At 37.0% G+C, this 18213-nt stretch overlaps 4 protein-coding genes across 6 annotated transcripts; 2 read left to right on the forward strand and 2 right to left on the reverse strand.

Annotated features, from left to right (window-relative positions):
• Window positions 1-1836: 1836 nt before the first annotated feature.
• LOC137749501 (protein arginine N-methyltransferase PRMT10) lies at window positions 1837-5369 on the reverse strand. The gene is made up of 7 exons (XM_068489603.2): window positions 4973-5369; window positions 4224-4416; window positions 4027-4132; window positions 3352-3541; window positions 2841-3026; window positions 2667-2750; window positions 1837-2207 (listed from the first exon to the last, which is right to left on the reverse strand). The coding sequence occupies exons 1-7, from the start codon at window positions 5183-5185 to the stop codon at window positions 2031-2033; spliced, it is 1149 nt and encodes a 382-aa protein (XP_068345704.1). The 5' UTR covers window positions 5186-5369; the 3' UTR covers window positions 1837-2030.
• A 2251-nt stretch (window positions 5370-7620) lies between these two features.
• LOC137729327 (putative receptor-like protein kinase At5g20050) lies at window positions 7621-9063 on the forward strand. The gene has a single exon (XM_068468250.2). The coding sequence runs from the start codon at window positions 7673-7675 to the stop codon at window positions 9035-9037; it is 1365 nt and encodes a 454-aa protein (XP_068324351.1). The 5' UTR covers window positions 7621-7672; the 3' UTR covers window positions 9038-9063.
• Window positions 9064-10018: 955 nt separating this feature from the next.
• Window positions 10019-13815, forward strand: LOC137743136 (uncharacterized). 3 transcript variants are annotated; one of them, XM_068483041.2, is made up of 10 exons: window positions 10019-10113; window positions 11033-11128; window positions 11638-11752; window positions 12022-12058; window positions 12143-12212; window positions 12363-12467; window positions 12842-12992; window positions 13081-13163; window positions 13343-13436; window positions 13526-13815. In XM_068483041.2, exons 2-10 carry the CDS (start codon window positions 11098-11100, stop codon window positions 13611-13613), a joined length of 774 nt encoding a protein of 257 aa, XP_068339142.1. In that variant the 5' UTR covers window positions 10019-10113; window positions 11033-11097; the 3' UTR covers window positions 13614-13815. The 3 variants fall into 3 exon arrangements, with proteins under 3 accessions (XP_068339142.1, XP_068339138.1, XP_088542293.1); XM_068483037.2 differs by having other exon boundaries at window positions 10086-10754; XM_088686167.1 differs by lacking the exon at window positions 10019-10113 and adding an exon at window positions 10114-10135.
• A 181-nt stretch (window positions 13816-13996) lies between these two features.
• On the reverse strand, window positions 13997-16817 carry LOC137743148 (deSI-like protein At4g17486). The gene is made up of 4 exons (XM_068483048.2): window positions 16397-16817; window positions 15193-15480; window positions 14617-14697; window positions 13997-14530 (listed from the first exon to the last, which is right to left on the reverse strand). The coding sequence occupies exons 1-4, from the start codon at window positions 16548-16550 to the stop codon at window positions 14367-14369; spliced, it is 687 nt and encodes a 228-aa protein (XP_068339149.1). The 5' UTR covers window positions 16551-16817; the 3' UTR covers window positions 13997-14366.
• Window positions 16818-18213: the final 1396 nt, after the last annotated feature.

Genomic DNA, 18213 nt, shown 5'->3' on the forward strand with positions numbered 1-18213 from the left:
AGGCATAATATATAACAATGTTTGATTGACCTAAAGTATCACAATCCCGATGATCTTGGATGCTCGGGAAAATGTGGTGGGGTTAGAGGTGGGTGAAGATTGAAGCCTTATGGTTGGGAAGATATTGGGTCTTGACCAAGCCCACCCAATTGCTATTGCCTCCAAGATGACAACTAGCACCCTCAAATATATGAGCAAGAGCAATCAGAAATTGGTTAATTAAGTATAAATTTACGGCAAAACCAAAGACAAAGCTAGGAAATATCATCGTCTCAATGTCACGATCATATTAATGGTGATTACAAATTTACATTTCCATATTATCAACTTCTCAATGTCACGATCATATTAATGGTGATTACAAATTTACATTTCCATATTATCAACTTTTTTTTTTTTGTTGTAGAGAGCAAATGAGATAACTGCATATGTGCGTAGGATGAGCACATGTGCTCGCTCTAACTAATGTGACTACGACTACGTCTGCTAAAGAGACCACATATTTAAGTTACATAAAACCAAGGTTACAGTTTCGTAGGATGAGAGAAAATCCAAAGTACAAAACCGCAGAGGAACAGAATGACGGGAATTAGATGAATGTCATTCTCTCCTCCTGGAGAGTTATGAAGCAGATCAATTTCCTTTTTGGTAGCATGGTCTGAGTTTTCAATGGAATACACCGGTAAGTCTCCGGAAGCTGCTGCGGTTTTTAGAAGCGGAGTTGAGGCCAGGGACAGAGACGCTGGCGAGAAGTTCACCAGGAACTCTTCCGAGGCTCGGGCAGAGCTCGGTGATCTATGCATTTTTCGGAACAAGAAGGGGAAAGGGTAATCGAAAACGATGGAGAAGAAGAAGAACGAAGTGCTTTCAGATCTTATAGTGGAGAGGATTAGGAAAGTAATTAATATATAATGGAGCTTGCTAACATTGCTAGAAAAGGCTGGAAAATCAAAGGATAACAGCTTTTGCTTGCAGAGCAAAAAATGCAGGGAAGTAGCATGAGAGAATGTCGACTTAGCTTAAAAGCAGCTTCCAAGCCAATTTAAGGCATTCATGTGACGAACAAAAATGTCAAATTACTTCTTCTTTAGCATAAAGAAAAGAGATTATGCATGTCATGCGTAACACACTTGTTTTATTTTAAGATATTATCAACTAATAGATAAGAAGACAAGAACATCTGAGTCAAAATCATGTGAATCAACATCGATAACAAATCGAAAAGATCAAAGAGTCCCCACCACGTCAGCTAAATTAACGCTTCTCTCATCTGTTGACGGTATGGGATGAGTCCATAAGTAGAACATAATTGAGTGCGAGGAGTAAAGTGATATTTTGTATAGAGGACAAGAAACATGGCCAAAAATAATTCTTATTTTAAGCAATTATCAACTGAACACTTGAGTCGAAGGTCATATGAAAAGATATAAAATAGACCAATTGGATAAAGAAGTACCCTCGTCCCTGCTCCTAATTCAATTTCAATTTCCTTTCCTCGTAGAATAAAGTGGCTTAGAATGCTTTGTCAAAACAAAACAAACATATGAATCCAGGTTTCATATCTGGTTGCTAGTTTTCATGAACTAGATGCCATTCTGGTGTGTATCGTTACTAATAGCTTGCTAAAACTGGGATTCGACAAAACAGCTAACTAAAACTGAATAACCACATTAAATCTCAACCCTAGGACATAATATTTTGTTTTGAAAAATTCATCAGATATTTTCCGGAAAGAGTATGATACACTTTGGGGCCGTATAGACGTTTGAACGGAACCCAGAAAAAGGGGAAAAAGGGGTTCAAACGTTCTCTGGTGTGACACTGCAAAACTAAATGTGACCATAAGGACCTAATTCTCATCAAACTGACATAACTTAGCTTCAAAATATCAAAAAATCAAGACGTAACGAATATCTAAGTATAGTAAAACGGCTGCAAAGCCCGCTGCAAAACTCCCACACAACTTGCACATATGATTTGGAGGATTGATCACATCTTACAATCCAGTCTTACAGGATCTGTGTCTCTGGTCACTCTATGAAATATCTATTTGTGAAACGAGGAACTAACTCGCCAGATTGCTGTCTAATCTCACAGCTGAACTCAGCCTCCATCAATCTATGATTCTCCTTTGATCGTTTCATTGAGAAAGAACCATTTAGTTGATCCCCTTCAGTGATGCGAGCAGGAGGGTTCAACAGGAAAACCTGTCCGATAAACAGGGGGGGACGAGCATGGAAGAAAATTAAGTGCTGTGAAATCAATTTTTATTGGATTTCCTAGAACATAGTAACGAAAACATTACATCAAAGATTATTCCACAAAAGCTAAATTTTAGTAAAATTTATCAACGTGCTCCACATAAATTTGTCATGCCTTTGCTCATTATATAGTTCCTGGAATTGTGCCTATGTATAAAAGAAGGTAACAGACAAAATTACTCAAAGTTAATTGTGATATTCTACTTATTCAGTGGCCTGTCAATATAGGAATTCTAGGCTCTAATTACACAAAACTAACAGTGGTACAGATAGATGAAGTAAAGATTTGCAAAGTTGATATTTTTTTTTTCATTGAAATTTGCATCTTCCTATGATATTGCCCAACGGCATGTTGACCTTGACAATTACAAAAATAAGAGGCAAAAGATTTTTGGCAGAACAAACCTGTTGGCCCCAGTGAGTACCATCATTCACACTAGGAGCGGTAGTCAACTCAACCTCTTCCTGAGCTGGATCCTCCTTTCTTCCCTGGTACACCAAGTTTTATGTTACATTGAGCATGAAAATATTGAGAGTTTTTTCATTCAAAAAGATAAAGGGATGTGAATATCAACTTACTCGAAATTGAACATCAAACCATCCCCCGTAGCCACAGAGCCTTGTGTTCTGAAGAGTTACTGTTGATGAAAAGTTTGATTTGACTTCAAGGATGTCAGTGACCGAGGCAGTTAAACAATCAATCTCCTTTATTGAAGCAGCTGTCCCTATAACTTGATGCGGATGAAGGTTGTTCCACAATGATGTCTGCAGAAATTTCATAGCATGCAATTTAGGATATTGGACACCCAAAGGAGTATGCATTAATCGACAAATTGAAGAACATCTATTGTGTTCCATTTTCTTTATAGTAGAGAAAGTGATGTCAAGAATTAAGTATGACTGAACATAGTGAGATAAAGAAAGAAAAAAGAAAAGAAATTTTTAGTAAGTTGGAAAATCCAGACTAAAACCATATGTACAGTACAGTATACGGAGACTCTACCTGAACCACACAACAATGTGTAACATAAAATACAAGTATATCAACAGACTATGACGAACTGAACACTCGTATAATTATAGGAATTACCTGAAGATAGTATTTCTTCTGTTCTTGAGAGAAAGGCTTTGTTAGCACACTCATATCAACACCATAATAATTTTTGGTCTCATCTGCGAAACGTTCCCAATCGTCCATAGAAGACTCATAATCATTACTTTTTTGATCCCCCAATCCAGTCCTAATAGGTGCCACCCACATAGTAGCATGGCTAGGATACCTAAGAAACCACAAATTCATTCCAAGTTATAATTTAAAATCATCAGTAAACAATTTGAGGATTGCCTAATTAACATACTAAAACTAGTGGTAACAGGGTCAAAATAAATTTCCTTCTCTCCAACAGACAGAATACTGATTATTCCCATCGTGGTACAAGCAAACTCCAGGACTCAAATCTAAGGACCAATAACGAGGAGATAAGGAATTGGTGAAAGCACAGTTCGAAAAAACAATTTATCACATTTTCAAAAGACATGAAAGCTTTTCGACAAGTATCCATATAATCTTGTCACATGGGGCTGCATTTGGATGACTTATAAACAGATGCATAAACGGATGCAAGTGTTGAGTTTCAGATAAATACAGATCTTTTTCAGTACTCAGTAGAACAGAAATTCACCAAACTTTAGACTACGAACACAAAGTAATAGTTATAACAGTGTGGGTTTGCAACATCTGATGTAAATGCCAGGGAAAACTTACATGACTCCAGTTGGCTTTAACCATCGGTCACGCGCGCATATCACCGAATCAAACATCGATTCACGCAGTAGGAAATACCCCATCCACTCCGAAATTATCACATCCACTGTGCACCAATACAGAATTACATAAGCATGACACGAATCAAAACAACATTATTAAAACCTAAATTGTCAAATTCTTCAACAATGCCAAACCTTTCTCTGGTAGGACAACATCCTCCATGGAGCCCTCAATCACCTCAACCACGTCTTGAAGGTTATTCGCTTTCACAACTGCACGTGCATGTTCAGCCATGGAAGTCGCTTCAACAGCGTAAACCTTCCTCGCCCCGGCTTGCGCTGACCAAATTGCAAGAATGCCACTCCCTGCTCCCACATCCAACACAGCCTGCTCCACAACTAAACCACATTAGTCCCAAATATCCAATAGCACAACAAAATTTTCACATTCCTAAGAAACAAATGTCTACTACATAGCAAAGATAAGTAAGAGACACCATTTTCAGCAAAATTTCGTTCTTTTCTGTCCAAGAAACCAAATTAATCCCAACTTTGAGATAGTATGAAAAAATTTCACATTCCAAAGAAACAAATGTCTACTTCAAAGCAAAGCTGAGCTAAAAATACAGCCTTTTCAGTAAAGTTTTGTCCTTTTCGGTTCTTAAAACCAAATGAATCCCAAATTTCGACAGTATAACACAATTATAACATTCCGAAGAAACAAATGTCTACTACAAAGCAAAGCTGAGTTAAAATACAGCTTTTTCAGTAACTTTTCCTTCTTTTCGGTTCTTAGAACTAAATTAATCTCAACTTTTCGATAGTATAACAACAGAGGGTAAAATTTATAGCTCTTTCCAGTAAAGTTTAGTTCTTTCCGGTTAACAGAGCAACGAAACAGGGGACAAAAGAATAATTAACTAGTGGGCTAAGAGGTGTTGTACCTTGCCATGGAAGTGGTGCGTGTTCTTGAAAACGGCGTTGTAATATGCGTCCATGCGGACTCGATCGGAGAGCATCTCCTTCTGGTGGTAGAGGAAGGCGTAGGTGCAGAAGTAGTTGGCGAAGTCGACGCCTTTGTCCACCGCGGCGCCGCCAGCGTCGCCATTGCTGGTGCCGCTTTGGTCCCCGACGACGCCGTTTTTGTAGCTTCCCATGAAGTTATGCAGGAAATGGTGGTGGCGGACTGGTAGTGGTCAGTGAAATGCTCTCTCTTGGTCGGGCAAGATGAAGGGAAGAGAGGAGGGGCTTCTTGTACTGGGGTTTTAGGGCAACGTCGATATAGCCATTGCGTCAACTTGCCACTTGCAAAGTCTCATTAATAAATTAGGGCATAACTATAAAAACCCAATTTTGATTCAACTTTACCGTAATTTAAAAGTCATCATTTATTCTTTTAAATTTAAAATTCGTTTCACTTTAAGTTGTTAACTTTCACTTTCAATCTTGAAATTTGTTTCACTTTATTTATGTTTTCTTGACCTTATTCTTTATTTTTGAGAGAGTCTTCTTAGCATTTTTATTCCAATAAATAATTTCAAATACAACGAAAAATCATAGCATTACAACAAACATAATTAATTTTAAAATAGGCGATAAAATCATAATAAAAAATGTTGAGTTGTGGTGTGAAGAATGAAGAATATGGTTTGGGTATTATAGAAAGAAAAAAATTGGGTGTTTTTGAAAAAAATTAGGAATTTTTTGGTTATTTTTTGGATGTTTTACAGTTAAAATAATCTTGGCCGTTGTTTTTTTAAATTATTACTGTTGGAAAGTTAGGATTGTACCACGTGGCAGTTGACCAGATTGGACAAATTTATTTATTGTTGGAAACCAACGGCCCAGATTAAAGGACTGTAGGAAATCCAACGGCTCGAGTAGATCAAGAAAGAGTCGTTTGGCTTTGCGAGGCAGCACGTGTGGGGAGAGGAGGCGCTGTTGTCTCTTCCACCCAATCACCTCTAACTTTTTCCACCGCTGGATCACATTTTTTTGGCCAAGGGCAGTTCAACCCGGGCAATTAGGTGATCGCGGGAGATGCTCTTATAGAATTCTAATTCATGATATTAAATTTAAGTGAAATTTTGCAAAAATAATATTGCGGTGCGAACATACATAGTTAATAGTAAGAAATTTTGAATCATGTTATTACATTGCAAGAGAATTAAACAAGTGGTTAGCGTCGTATTGGCTTAAATTGGTTAGTACATTTGATATTCTTACTTAAACGACCAAAACTTCTGAATTCTGCTCTCGCACTCCAAAATCTAAGTCGAAGATAGACAAAATTTACAACCCTAATAGTCAAAATGGATAATGTTAGGACACCATATATATGTTCTATATCGTATCATGTTTTTAACAGAAGCAAAACCTACTTGTATTGATGAACTTCTACATTTATTAGAGAAATGATATGATAGAGATAAGCATAAATGTGGTTTCCATAACATCATTCAATCAATCATAGTAAGATTATAATACATAAGCGTAAATGATGAGATTGCGGAAAATAGGATTTTTTATTTATGTAAGTCGAGTTCAAAACCCTCCACTGCAACTAAAAGAAAAAGAACTTGTATCAGAGCACAACATACATTGTGCTTAAAAAGTTTGTTTTGTATCATTTCAACAGTAGTAGAATTGAGCCGTTGGTTTATGTGGTTTTGTTTGCAACAACAAAAACAAAGACCCTATAATTTGTCATCACGATACGAATCTATGCAGTATCACATGAACCCAAATTAGTTGGAAATCTCCCGTTAATCCTCGGTTTTTGGTGCATTACTGATGCAGCATCAGCAATCAGAACATTATTTTAGGTTTCATCATCCGTAATATATTGCGGATTCTTTGAACCTGTTAACTTATTTGGACTCGGTCTTGCAGTTTTGCTACTCGGAAATTAATCTCGGATTTGGTCAGGTTTTCGAATAAAATACAAATTCAGTCAATGTTAATCAAGAAAAACGTCGCTTTGAGTACAATTGACGGTTAAGACACTTGTCTTTACCTAAGGGGATTGAATCAGTCAAGATGTTCAAAACTATCATTTGTTTATGGTCAATGACTAGGTCAGATTATTTTTCACTTCATCCTTTCCATATGGTAATTGGTATTTTCTTTCGTGTAATTGGTGATTTATTAAGTAATGCAAGCAATGACTGATTCATAAATTTTTAGCATGTAAATATTTATGAAACGATGTAAACGTTTATGAAACGGAATCGGCTTTAGAGTCATTTGTAACATCTCATGGGAAACTTAGATGTGAATGGCTATTTGATTTCAGAAGAAATATATATATATATATATATATATGTATGTATTTCTGCAGAATATATGTTTCCAAATAGGGTTTACCCTTCCAACTAATTGACCAGATAAAAGCCTTAAATATTACAATGAAAGTCAGACAAGAAATTAGGTGACTTCTGGGTTGTATCATATTATTTCAACTCTTGGCTGATCTGTAGATGCAAACATTTCTTCCGTTTAATTAAATAATGCAATATTCAAAAGAATATTATTACCATAAAACTATGTTTTTTGTCACAGAAAGAGACTGGATCATGTCAAAAGAGAGAAACTTCCCTCTCTCTTATCTCTCTTTATCTGTAAACAAGAATGAAGCTTTAGCAATGGAGGACAGAAAAGCTAAGATAGTAGCTGCATCGTCGATCATCACTCTCGTTGTCTTCATAATCGTTGCGCGAATCTCTCTCAAACTTTCCCCAACTTTCTTTCTCATTTGTGGGGCAGGTGTTGCTGTGATCCTTGCTGTGTTTGTATGGCTAGTGATCAGACATCAGTACAATTTCCGGAGAAGGCTCTTGGAATCAAAACATGCATCAGAAGGCCGCGAGCTGCGCGTGGAGTATAGTTTTCTTCGAAAAGTTGCAGGGGTTCCTACGAAGTTTAGGTACAAGGAGCTAGAGGATGCAACAGATCATTTCGAGACACTGGTTGGGAAAGGGGCTTCAGCTTCTGTTTACAAAGGGATTCTAAGTGATGGGACTCAAGTGGCAGTGAAAAAGCTCGATGTAGAGGAGCGCGGAGAGAGGGAATTTAAGTCAGAAGTTGCGGCAATTGCAAGCCTGCAACATATCAATCTTGTGCGCCTTCTCGGTTATTGTTGTGTTCCTGCAGGACCGCGTTTCTTGGTTTATGATTTCATCCCAAATGGATCGTTGGATTTGTGGATTTTCTCTCAAAAGGGAAGGTCTATTCGGTGTGGTGGGTGCTTGCCTTGGGACTCTAGGTACAGGGTTGCAGTTGATGTTGCTAAAGCGCTTTCTTACCTGCATCATGATTGCAGGTCAAGGATTTTGCACCTTGATGTGAAGCCGGAGAACATACTTTTGGATGAGAATTACAGAGCAATTGTGGCGGATTTTGGCCTTTCGAAACTAATGGGGAAAGACGAGAGTAGAGTTATGACCACGATTCGGGGGACTAGAGGCTACTTAGCTCCTGAGTGGCTCTTGGAGCATGGAATTTCTGAAAAAACGGATGTGTACAGTTATGGAATGGTGCTTCTTGAGATGATCGGAGGGCGGAGAAACGTTAGCTTTATCGAAATGGGCGAAGCCAACGACAAGTCTCACAGGAAAAGGGAGTTTTTTCCCAAAATTGTGATTGAAAAAATGAGAGACGGCAAGCTTATGGAAGTTGTTGATCAAAGGCTAATAGAAAGCGGAGGCATGGATGAAAAGGAGGTAAAAAGACTTGTTCATATAGCTTTGTGGTGCATACAAGAGAGGGCTAGGCTTAGGCCTACCATGTCACATGTGGTGGAAATGCTCGAGGGCCGGACGCCCGTGGAGGAGCCTCCCGACACCCAAATGGTGGTTGTCGATTTTTCAGCAATGGATGAAGAGGCGGCGAACGGCAATAGGAGGCCAAAGATTGGTGGTGCCGCCTTGGCAGCAAAAATGGGGAGTAATGATGCATCCGCATCAACATGGTCATATGGAGATGCAATGTCCATGATAACTCCAAGATAGATCCATGGACAAGATTGATCAGTTGCTTCTTAGGCTCACCAATTTTTTCTTCATGGTAAATTTTATGCTCCTTTATATATATGAACATCTTTTAATACATAAGCGTAAGTGTTGAGAGTGCGGAAAATATGATCTTTGATGTTATAAATTTTATGCTCCTTTGTATATATGAACATCTTCTAATCTTCCTGTTACTCTTAATTATTTGTGTTATACACTTGTGTATTAAACTATCAATAAAGAAATATTCAAATTCATTTTGTATTGTCCTTAAAAGTGTTCACAAATCACAATTCCCCTCTCCCATCGGCATGTAACTCACCTTCGAAACTAAGTTCCTTGTTCCACTTTACTGTAAATCGTCAAGTCTGTTGAACTCTCTAATTAAGTCACGTAATGGGTCAACGTAATAAATTTAGTATCGAACAAGTAATTAACAAGAGTTGAAGCTAACTGTTCACTCATAACAAAAAAAAAATATCATTAGACAGTTATACCTGGAGGAGAGAACATGATTTTATGAATGCGATAGGACCAATGTCCAGTATTTCAAGTGTCTATTACAGGAGCATTTTGGCTCACCACTATATTTTGGTGTATGTTTATCATACAATGAATCCCAAGTGTCCGTGTATATTATAGGTGCATTTTTGCTCATCACTATATTTTGATGCATTCTTATCATACAGCTAATCATTTGCCATGTATCATTTCACGTAACTCTAATTAACTTACATTTAAATGTTACCTTTAAATTTTGAAACAAATTAATTTAGGTTGAGTGAAAGGACACATGACAAATTACCAAAGTTTAGGACGGTGAGGAAAAGTGCTTCCATATATTACAGATTCTGGAATTTGTCCTTCACCTTTCATATTTCACAGACACGTGGCACACATAGATGGTGCTACCAAGATCGACGGATGAGAATCCTCAGCACTTATAAGCGCTTCAATTGAAAACGACACTCTGAATTGCGAAGGCAGAACATAAAACGACAGAAACGTGAGGTGAACTAAATATTTGGGGGAAGAAGGGAGAGGGGAAGGGAGACAGCGTCCAAGGCTTGACTGAGGTATGTACTCTGCATCAATGGCGTAAAACCCTAAAACCCAATTTTATTTTCTGCTCAATTTTATCTGATTTTTTTTTTAATTTGCTTAACGTAATTTTAAAAATTCAATTTTTATATCATTTCTAGTTTCTGTTTTGCTGTTTTGTAGGAACCGAACCAAGCTTTTAATTTTTGAGTGCTGGGTTTTTTTTTTTTTAATTGTGTTTTTGGATTGTGTGGTTCGATTTATGGTAGATTGCAAATTTTTGTAATGATTTTAGTTTTTCTGTTTTGGGTTTTTTTTAATAAAATTTTTGGTTTCTGGATTATGGGGTGTTAGGAACAATGTTAAAGATTGCAAAATTTCTTGTTATTTTAGCCCATAGGGTTGAAAAGAGTGATTGAAGCAGCCTACGGTGCATGTGTATCTGTTTGGCATTTGGGAAGACCAAAACTCCTAATGCAGAACCCGAGTTGCTATTCTTCGAATGCCTTTGTGTTAGTGTTGTTCGGATTAGATTAAGGTTTTCACGTTCTTGATATGATGAGGAAGATGCTGTCCGATTGGTCTGGGGAGGGAAGTTAGCCTTAGCCTCGTCCGGCCCTGCTTCTACTTAGAATCAAAAGCCTTGCCATGAGTGAGAAACCAGTGGCGAATCGAGGTACAGATGGAAATCTATGTGAGCTGACAGCTCTCAAAATTGTATTTCCTGCAGCCGGAGTTTAGGAAGTAGTTACATATTGACCTCACTAGTTTTGTAATGATCATGTACTGAAGGTTAAATGTTTGCTAGCATTGTCAAAGTAATTTTATGCAACTGCTTGTTTGAGTTTTCGGAGGTTGCTCCAACATTTTAACTATGTGTACTTTATTTGTTTTAACATTATGGTTTCGAAGTTGTAAAGCTTATATGAATTTTCTGGTGTTTCTTAATTGCAGGATCTGTGCTCTGTACACTTGCTGCAGAGGAGTTTGGTCAGTGGTATTTACTTGAGGGACGTAATATGAACTTTACTGGTCCATCTGTTGGTTCTGGTTAGTTTGTTTGCCTTTCTTTGCTTTGCTATTATCTTGTAAAGAAGTTTTGATACTGATTGCCATATCCATGAGTGGTGACTGGAGTCATGTCATTTTGTGTTTGTGTCAAAGGACAATTAACCTTAACCCTACCTAATTAATTGATCGTGTCAAACAACTTGACACCAACGGACCTGTCTACAAATGACGCTGTGTACAAGTCGACTCGTATATTTTATAAGCTAGAAGCATATGACTAGGATCCCATTTGTTCTTAAACCAAACTATTACTCGAACATTAATATCCACTATCTAAGAGCTAGCAAAAATAAGAAAACATATCCTGTACTTTTATAAGAATTTGTAAAATATTCTAGCGAAAAAACGAAGAGATCACTCATGCTTTTATGGTTCTTCCATTTTCCTTGTTGAAGATTTTATCTTTCATGCTTATCAGTTTGCCTGAGGTTTCATTGGTTCTGTTATTTACACCTTTCTCATTAAATTTGGTTGTAACATGATTTCAGGTGGTAGAACTGCTAGGAGGGCGTTTGAGTTTGGAAGAACCTATGTAGTCAGACCTAAAGGCAAACACCAGGCCACCGTAGTTTGGCTACATGGCCTCGGCGATAATGGTTCAAGGTGATACTTTGGCCCCATTGCTCATGTTACCAATTTTCTGAAGGTTGCGCAGTAATTAAAAAACTGAGGAAGTGTTTCATATAAATGACATTTTTCTTAATTTCTAAGTTCATTCGTAAAAGGGAAAAGTAATTTTTTTTTTTTTTTTTGTGTGAATAAAACTAGAGAATCATGTGATCTATAGAAATTAGATTTATCCTTTTTTCTTTATATGTATTCACTTGAAGTCGTAAATTTTTGTTTAAGATTTATATTTTTCTGTCTGACAGCTGGTCCCAGCTCTTGGAATCCCTCCCTCTTCCAAATGTAAGAATAAATACATTCAAACTAATGGAAATTGAATTTTCATAATTTACTGTAATGACTTGTGGTGAAATTTATGTGATGCAGATTAAGTGGATCTGTCCAACTGCTCCTACTCAGCCAATTTCAGTTCTTGGTGGCTTTCCTTCCACTGCTTGTGAGTTTTTTCCATTAATAATCCACACGCTAATGTATGTTCAGCAGTTGACCCGATTTTAGTGACAGAAAAAGAAAATGTCATTTGGTGTATTGGATACTAGAATCAAACGTCATAAACTCCCCTAAAATGCTTATGTGATATGAACAGGGTTTGATGTTGGAGAACTTTCAGAAGATGCTCCGGATGATGTAGAGGGTTTGGATGCTTCTGCAACACATGTCGCAAAATTGTTATCGACAGAGCCTGATGACAGTATGTCTCCTCTTGCTCGATTTTAGCATTTGATGAACTCCAATTGCTGCTATCATTTGATTGAATTGTTTCTGCGTGGATACTTAGATTTCATTGCCCCTACTGATCGATGAGATGTTTTGAAAAGACAACTTCAAATAATTTACCCCCCTTCTCTGTGGGGCCAATATTTTATGTTAGGGGGCCTCTGTATGAACTTGTAAATTATGGTAGCTTTTTTTCAAAGTAAAATCTATGCAGGACGCCTCTTCCACAAAACTTTGTTAATGCCATAATTCTAACACCACATACACTTTTGAACTTTCAACTGTAGTTTTACCTTTGGTAAACTAAATGGATTTCAATATCATTGTGTCGAGTTTTTTCTGTTACAGTTAAACTTGGCATTGGAGGTTTTAGTATGGGTGCAGCTACTGCACTATACTCCGCCACCTGCTTCTCTACAAGAAAATATGGGAATGGTAGTCAATACCCATGCAATCTGAGTGCCGTTGTTGGACTTAGCGGATGGCTTCCATGTTCCAAGTTGGGCCTCTTACACTCTCCTCATCTCGACAGAATTCTTTTGCAGTATATTTAAGTGCCTATAGTTACAATTCCCATTCTCTTTCAGGACCTTGAGTAAGAAGTTAGAAGAAGTAGATGAAGCTGCAAGGCGTGCTGCCTCCATTCCGCTTTTGTTATGTCATGGGAAAAGTATGCACTATTATCTCTCGTATAAAAAATTTGTTGGTTTTATTTGTCTCTTGAATTTGCCTTCATCGAAGAAAAGGTTTTGTGCATCCTTGTCTCTAGCATCTTCTTGCGTAGGTGCTCCGAATTTTAAATTCTAAGCCGGGCCTAGTTCATAATGCTGTGGATGTGATTTATTGCAGGTGATGATGTGGTTCCTTACAAGTTTGGTGAGAAATCGTCGCAGACCTTAAGTTCAACTGGCTTTCAGAATGTGACATTCAAATCCTACAACGGGTATGTGATTCTTAGATTATGTCGAAAAGTTGTTGCTATTAAATTTATTAACACAATGAAATACAAGAATGATTTGTTTGAGTATGCAGGCTTGGTCATTATACAATTCCGGAAGAGATGGACGAGGTTTGTGCTTGGCTAAGATCAAAGTTGGGGCTTGACGGGACTTCTTCATAGAACGCCCGTGAAGCTCTTGAGCAACGGCAAACGAAGAAGAAGCACAGAATATGTAGGAAACAATAACTTTCAAGTGTTCCGTACGACCTTTATGTCCTTTATGACCTGTTATTATTTGGCTGGTGGCACTAGTTAAATCGATATTCGTATGTAATAACTGGCATTCATTATTTGAATTAAGAACATGTCGTTTGGAAGTAAACAGTTATCTCTAACGTAGGACCTTGGTTTGTTTATGTTGTCTCCCTTCGACTGCCTGAGATTGCAGTTTCCTGTCGAGTTATTTCTGCGTATGCGTCAAATTACAGAAGAAATTAAACATGAACTTGGCGGATAAATGCTCTTGCGAGACAAATGAAACAATTTATAGCATTATTCAAACATTTGAAAAAATTAGACAGAATAAATAAATCAAAGACTGAAACAGTCGGATTCGTTTCCGCTTGCAAAAACAGCTCCCTTACAAGGCCCTCATGCACAAATCACAAATTACACCAAACTATGAGCTTATTTCGGATTCCTCAGTTGAAAAAATGAAATGAAAAAGCCAAAACATGGTATAAAAACACGCGTCGGTTTAATGCTTGTGCACACAGACAATGAGTACCAATTCGGGCTTTCTTTCGGAAAACAGGAGCATGTAATTTCCTTCTAAGCCATCCGTAACAAAGACAGGCACAACAATAACTGGCCCAACCACCATTTTTCCGAATGGCGATTCCTTCTTCTATTTCCACAAGTTGAGGGTTTGTTTCACTTTTGAGCCTCTTTAACGAAAGTTACATCTCCACTTCCCGCCACCGGTGAAAGTGAAGCCAGTGGAGACAGCAGGCGTTTTTCTTGATCATCATCAACTTCCGCTGACTCACGAGGCGTTGTGATTGATAGGGTTTCAGTACCATCTTCTTCTAGAGAATCTGGACCCAGAAAGGAAGAATGTTAGTGATGTAACAGCTATAGTCACCACGCTGAATACAGACACTAAATAGTCAAGGGAACTCACCTGACTCATGATGGTATTCGGGTATCTGTTTAACAGTGGTCACTTGAAGGCTTTCGGGAAGAAGACAACTGCACAAGGCACCTGAAATTACAACGAAAACATGGACTTTAAGATTTCGAGCAATAAATCATAACCATGTGCGTTTGCACATGTATCCGAGAATTCCCAATCACCATGAGAAGTAAGGGGCAGCACAGAAATAATACACAGAATATGACACAAGAAGATGAAGACACAAATCACAGCATCTAAATCCAAACCCTCACGGATTGGGTCATGGCTAAGTTAAAGCTATCACAAATGATATGATTTTGCAGTTTTAAGAGACATTCATACAGTCCTACCTGAACGAAAAAAACTATTTCATGTGGTAATTACAATCATCTCAAAGATTTACATCACAGACTAAATCAATTCAAAAATCATCTAAGCGTAAATGAGTTCCAGCTAACACATACTACTAATTGCTTCTAGATTATGTCCATAGACCATAATACTTGAAACTCTAAAAAAAAAGGATCAAATACCAATGAAATAGAGGAGTACTAGAATCGTCAGTAGAAAAGTTCTCTTTACCTAGGCGAGCAAGTCGATTCACCCATCCAGGAACCTGTTTTTCTGTCAACCTACGTGCCATGTCATCCGTGAAATGGTTACAATTCTTGGAGATGAGGTGATAGGTATCCCCATGATACTCTGCCGCAACATGCTCAATAAATGTCCTAAATTCAGAGGGAGGCATATTTATACGGCCAAGTTGAACGGAACATCGATAAATGAAACCTGGGCAGCTCCTTGGTTCCACTTCAAAAACTCCACTAACTGGGAAGTCATGGGCTCCAAAACCATACTCTTTGCCATGGACTGTTCATACAACAGACAGATGACATCATTAAACATAATTAATCCTTATCTGCATTTCAAGGAAATGAACGATAATTTACTCATTGGTCAGTGCAATTTCCTGAAAGGACGATTCAAGATTCAGTTTGACTTGTAAAACCACTTTCATAAAAGCTTATAATAAAGTAATATCCAAAGTCAATCAACCAGACTAACACACCGAGAAATTTATCTCTAATACCTACACACCCAGATATGCAGCACATTCCAATTCTTCATAACCAAGTACAACAACAACAACAACAAAGCCTTTTCCCACTAAGTGGGGTCGGCTTCATAACCAAGTACAAAGGAGCAAAAAAGCTGGCCAATTCATATCACATTGTAAAACTTGATCACCATTGCACCATACGAAATGGTATACAACAGCATCGCTCTAGATCCCGGTGTAAACCTTTCAATTCTTCCTACTACACATCTCACTACAATTGGATATGCAAAAGAAGCCAAAGTATTCAATGACATAATAAGAAATAACTTCACTTTAAATATGCAAGCACATTCATACTTTAAAACTGCAAATAAGAATCAAACAAATCTGAAAACCCGACATCTTTCCTTCTCCATGTAAGTATTGAAAGCACCGATCTTATTTTTTCCCTTTTTGAAAAACCAATCTTTAAACTCATAAACAATAAGAATAGATGCATATCATCATAATTAAGCATGCCCAGAAAAGGAAACAAACAAATCCAAAAATTAACCAAACAAAAACCAACAAAGAAAACCAAAATGCAGAGATACCCAGATCACCAAAACACATAAAGAAACGAAAAATCAAACAAAAAAGAATCAACTTTCAGAATTTTCAAAAAAAAAAGAAAAAAAAAGAAAAAAAAAAAAAAAAGAAAAGGATTTGAAAAGGTTTCAAATTTACCTTCAATACCGGAGTGAAAGATTCCGAGACCGAACCAGACGGTGTAATTATTGAGGGGGGTGAGGTCGTAGACATTCAACACCACCTGTGTCTCGTAGCCCTTGCTGCTGTTTTCAATCCCGCCGCCGCGTCGAGAGGTGTTCTCCAACCCCATTTTTACCCCACAATTGTTTTCGAATTTCTATAAAAGGCCCCACAAAGATTTCCAATTTTGCGTTTTTGTTCTTCTTCTCCTCCCCTTCTCAGGCCATCGGAGAGACAGAGAGAGAATGTTGAATGAGAGGCCTTCAGTTCAAAGATCCGTCTTCCGGCCAGACGAGGATAAAAATAGAAAGCTTTGGGACTTCTGATGATTAAATTAAACGAAAAATTAACACAACCAAAAAAGTTTAATTTCAAAAATGGAAAGACCTCATGGGCATGAACCAGGATCCTCGCCAGATCCATTCCGTAGGGATCCTAGGGATCACGTAATCGTGTCCGTTTATCGTATATTGTGTGGTCATAAATCATTTAAATTTTAAATTTTAAATTTTAAATATAAATAGTTCCTAACAAAAATTAGCCGCACGATATACAATAAACGGACACGATTGCGTGATCCATAGGATTCCTAGGGAATGAATCCGGCGAGGATCCTGGTTCCATGGGCATGACAAGCTGAAGAAATTTTTATGTGTGTCGTTTATGCTGTTTCTCATGTTTATATTATTAAAATTTTATAGTGTTTCGGATTACTGAAATGTTTTAAATGTTTTGATCGTTAGATTTTATTTTGACTAAAAATTTAACGGTTAAAATTTTTGAAGTATCTCTTACTTAATAGCATAGAAAATCAAGTTATAATAGTAGTAGATGACATAATTAATTATGATTTGCTCCAAAAAAAAGAAAAATTCAAATGGAACTGGTTGAGCGCTATTACGACTTCATTTAATAGTACATATTGTGGATAATATAAATATTATATTATGTTGAATTGAGAAGTCCATTTACCTTGTTCTATGTCGATCACCTGTATTTTTTTTTTTCTTTTAAAGTGTATTAATAAAAAGTAAATATACATGTTAATTTGAACGATGCTATCTAAACATCCTTTTTATTTTTATATATTCTCTGTTAATTTTTCTTTAAACATCTTTAATTCATTCAAACCGACAATTAAAAATTAAGAAGATATGTGAAAGTAAATTTTACAAAAAATATAACACAATTAAATTTGTTTTTGTAAGTTTATTTAATCATAACATTTTTTTTAATTACCTAATAATAAGTCATGAAAAACATATCAATTTATTTATCTCTTATTTTTACATATAATGAATTTTGTCGTCTAATACATAATTTTCTTTTGACCTTTCTAAAAAAGTCATATTTAAAATTAAAAAAAAACAATAAAAAAGAGTTTTTGCGAACCTTTTTGGTTGTGGATGTTTGAAGGACTATGAATTTAGCAGGAGCGAAAATTTGGAGCGTTTTCTCGCGAGATGTTTTATTTGCTCAAGGGTAGTCACATGGGTAATTGAGCAAGGGGCGGGGCACTTTCGCTGGTCCACGTTGTGGTGCAGCAGCAGTAGGACCGTGACCGTGTGTGACACCATCCTGCACTTCTGCTTTTTTTTATTTTAAAATTTTTTGAATTGCTTACGTAAAGGCACTTCTACCACTCAAAATTTATTATTAAAACCCTCGATTGAATCGAGTTTACCGTCGCATGATATTTTAATTCCGGTTTGATAAGCAAAGTAAATAAGCATTATTATATACAAATTTATTCTTACATGACAATGCATCACTAAATCAAGACGACACAACGA

This window comes from Pyrus communis, chromosome 15 (genome assembly GCF_041283825.1).
Source record: "Pyrus communis isolate YQ-2024b chromosome 15, ASM4128382v1, whole genome shotgun sequence".
Lineage (NCBI taxonomy): Eukaryota > Viridiplantae > Streptophyta > Magnoliopsida > Rosales > Rosaceae > Pyrus > Pyrus communis.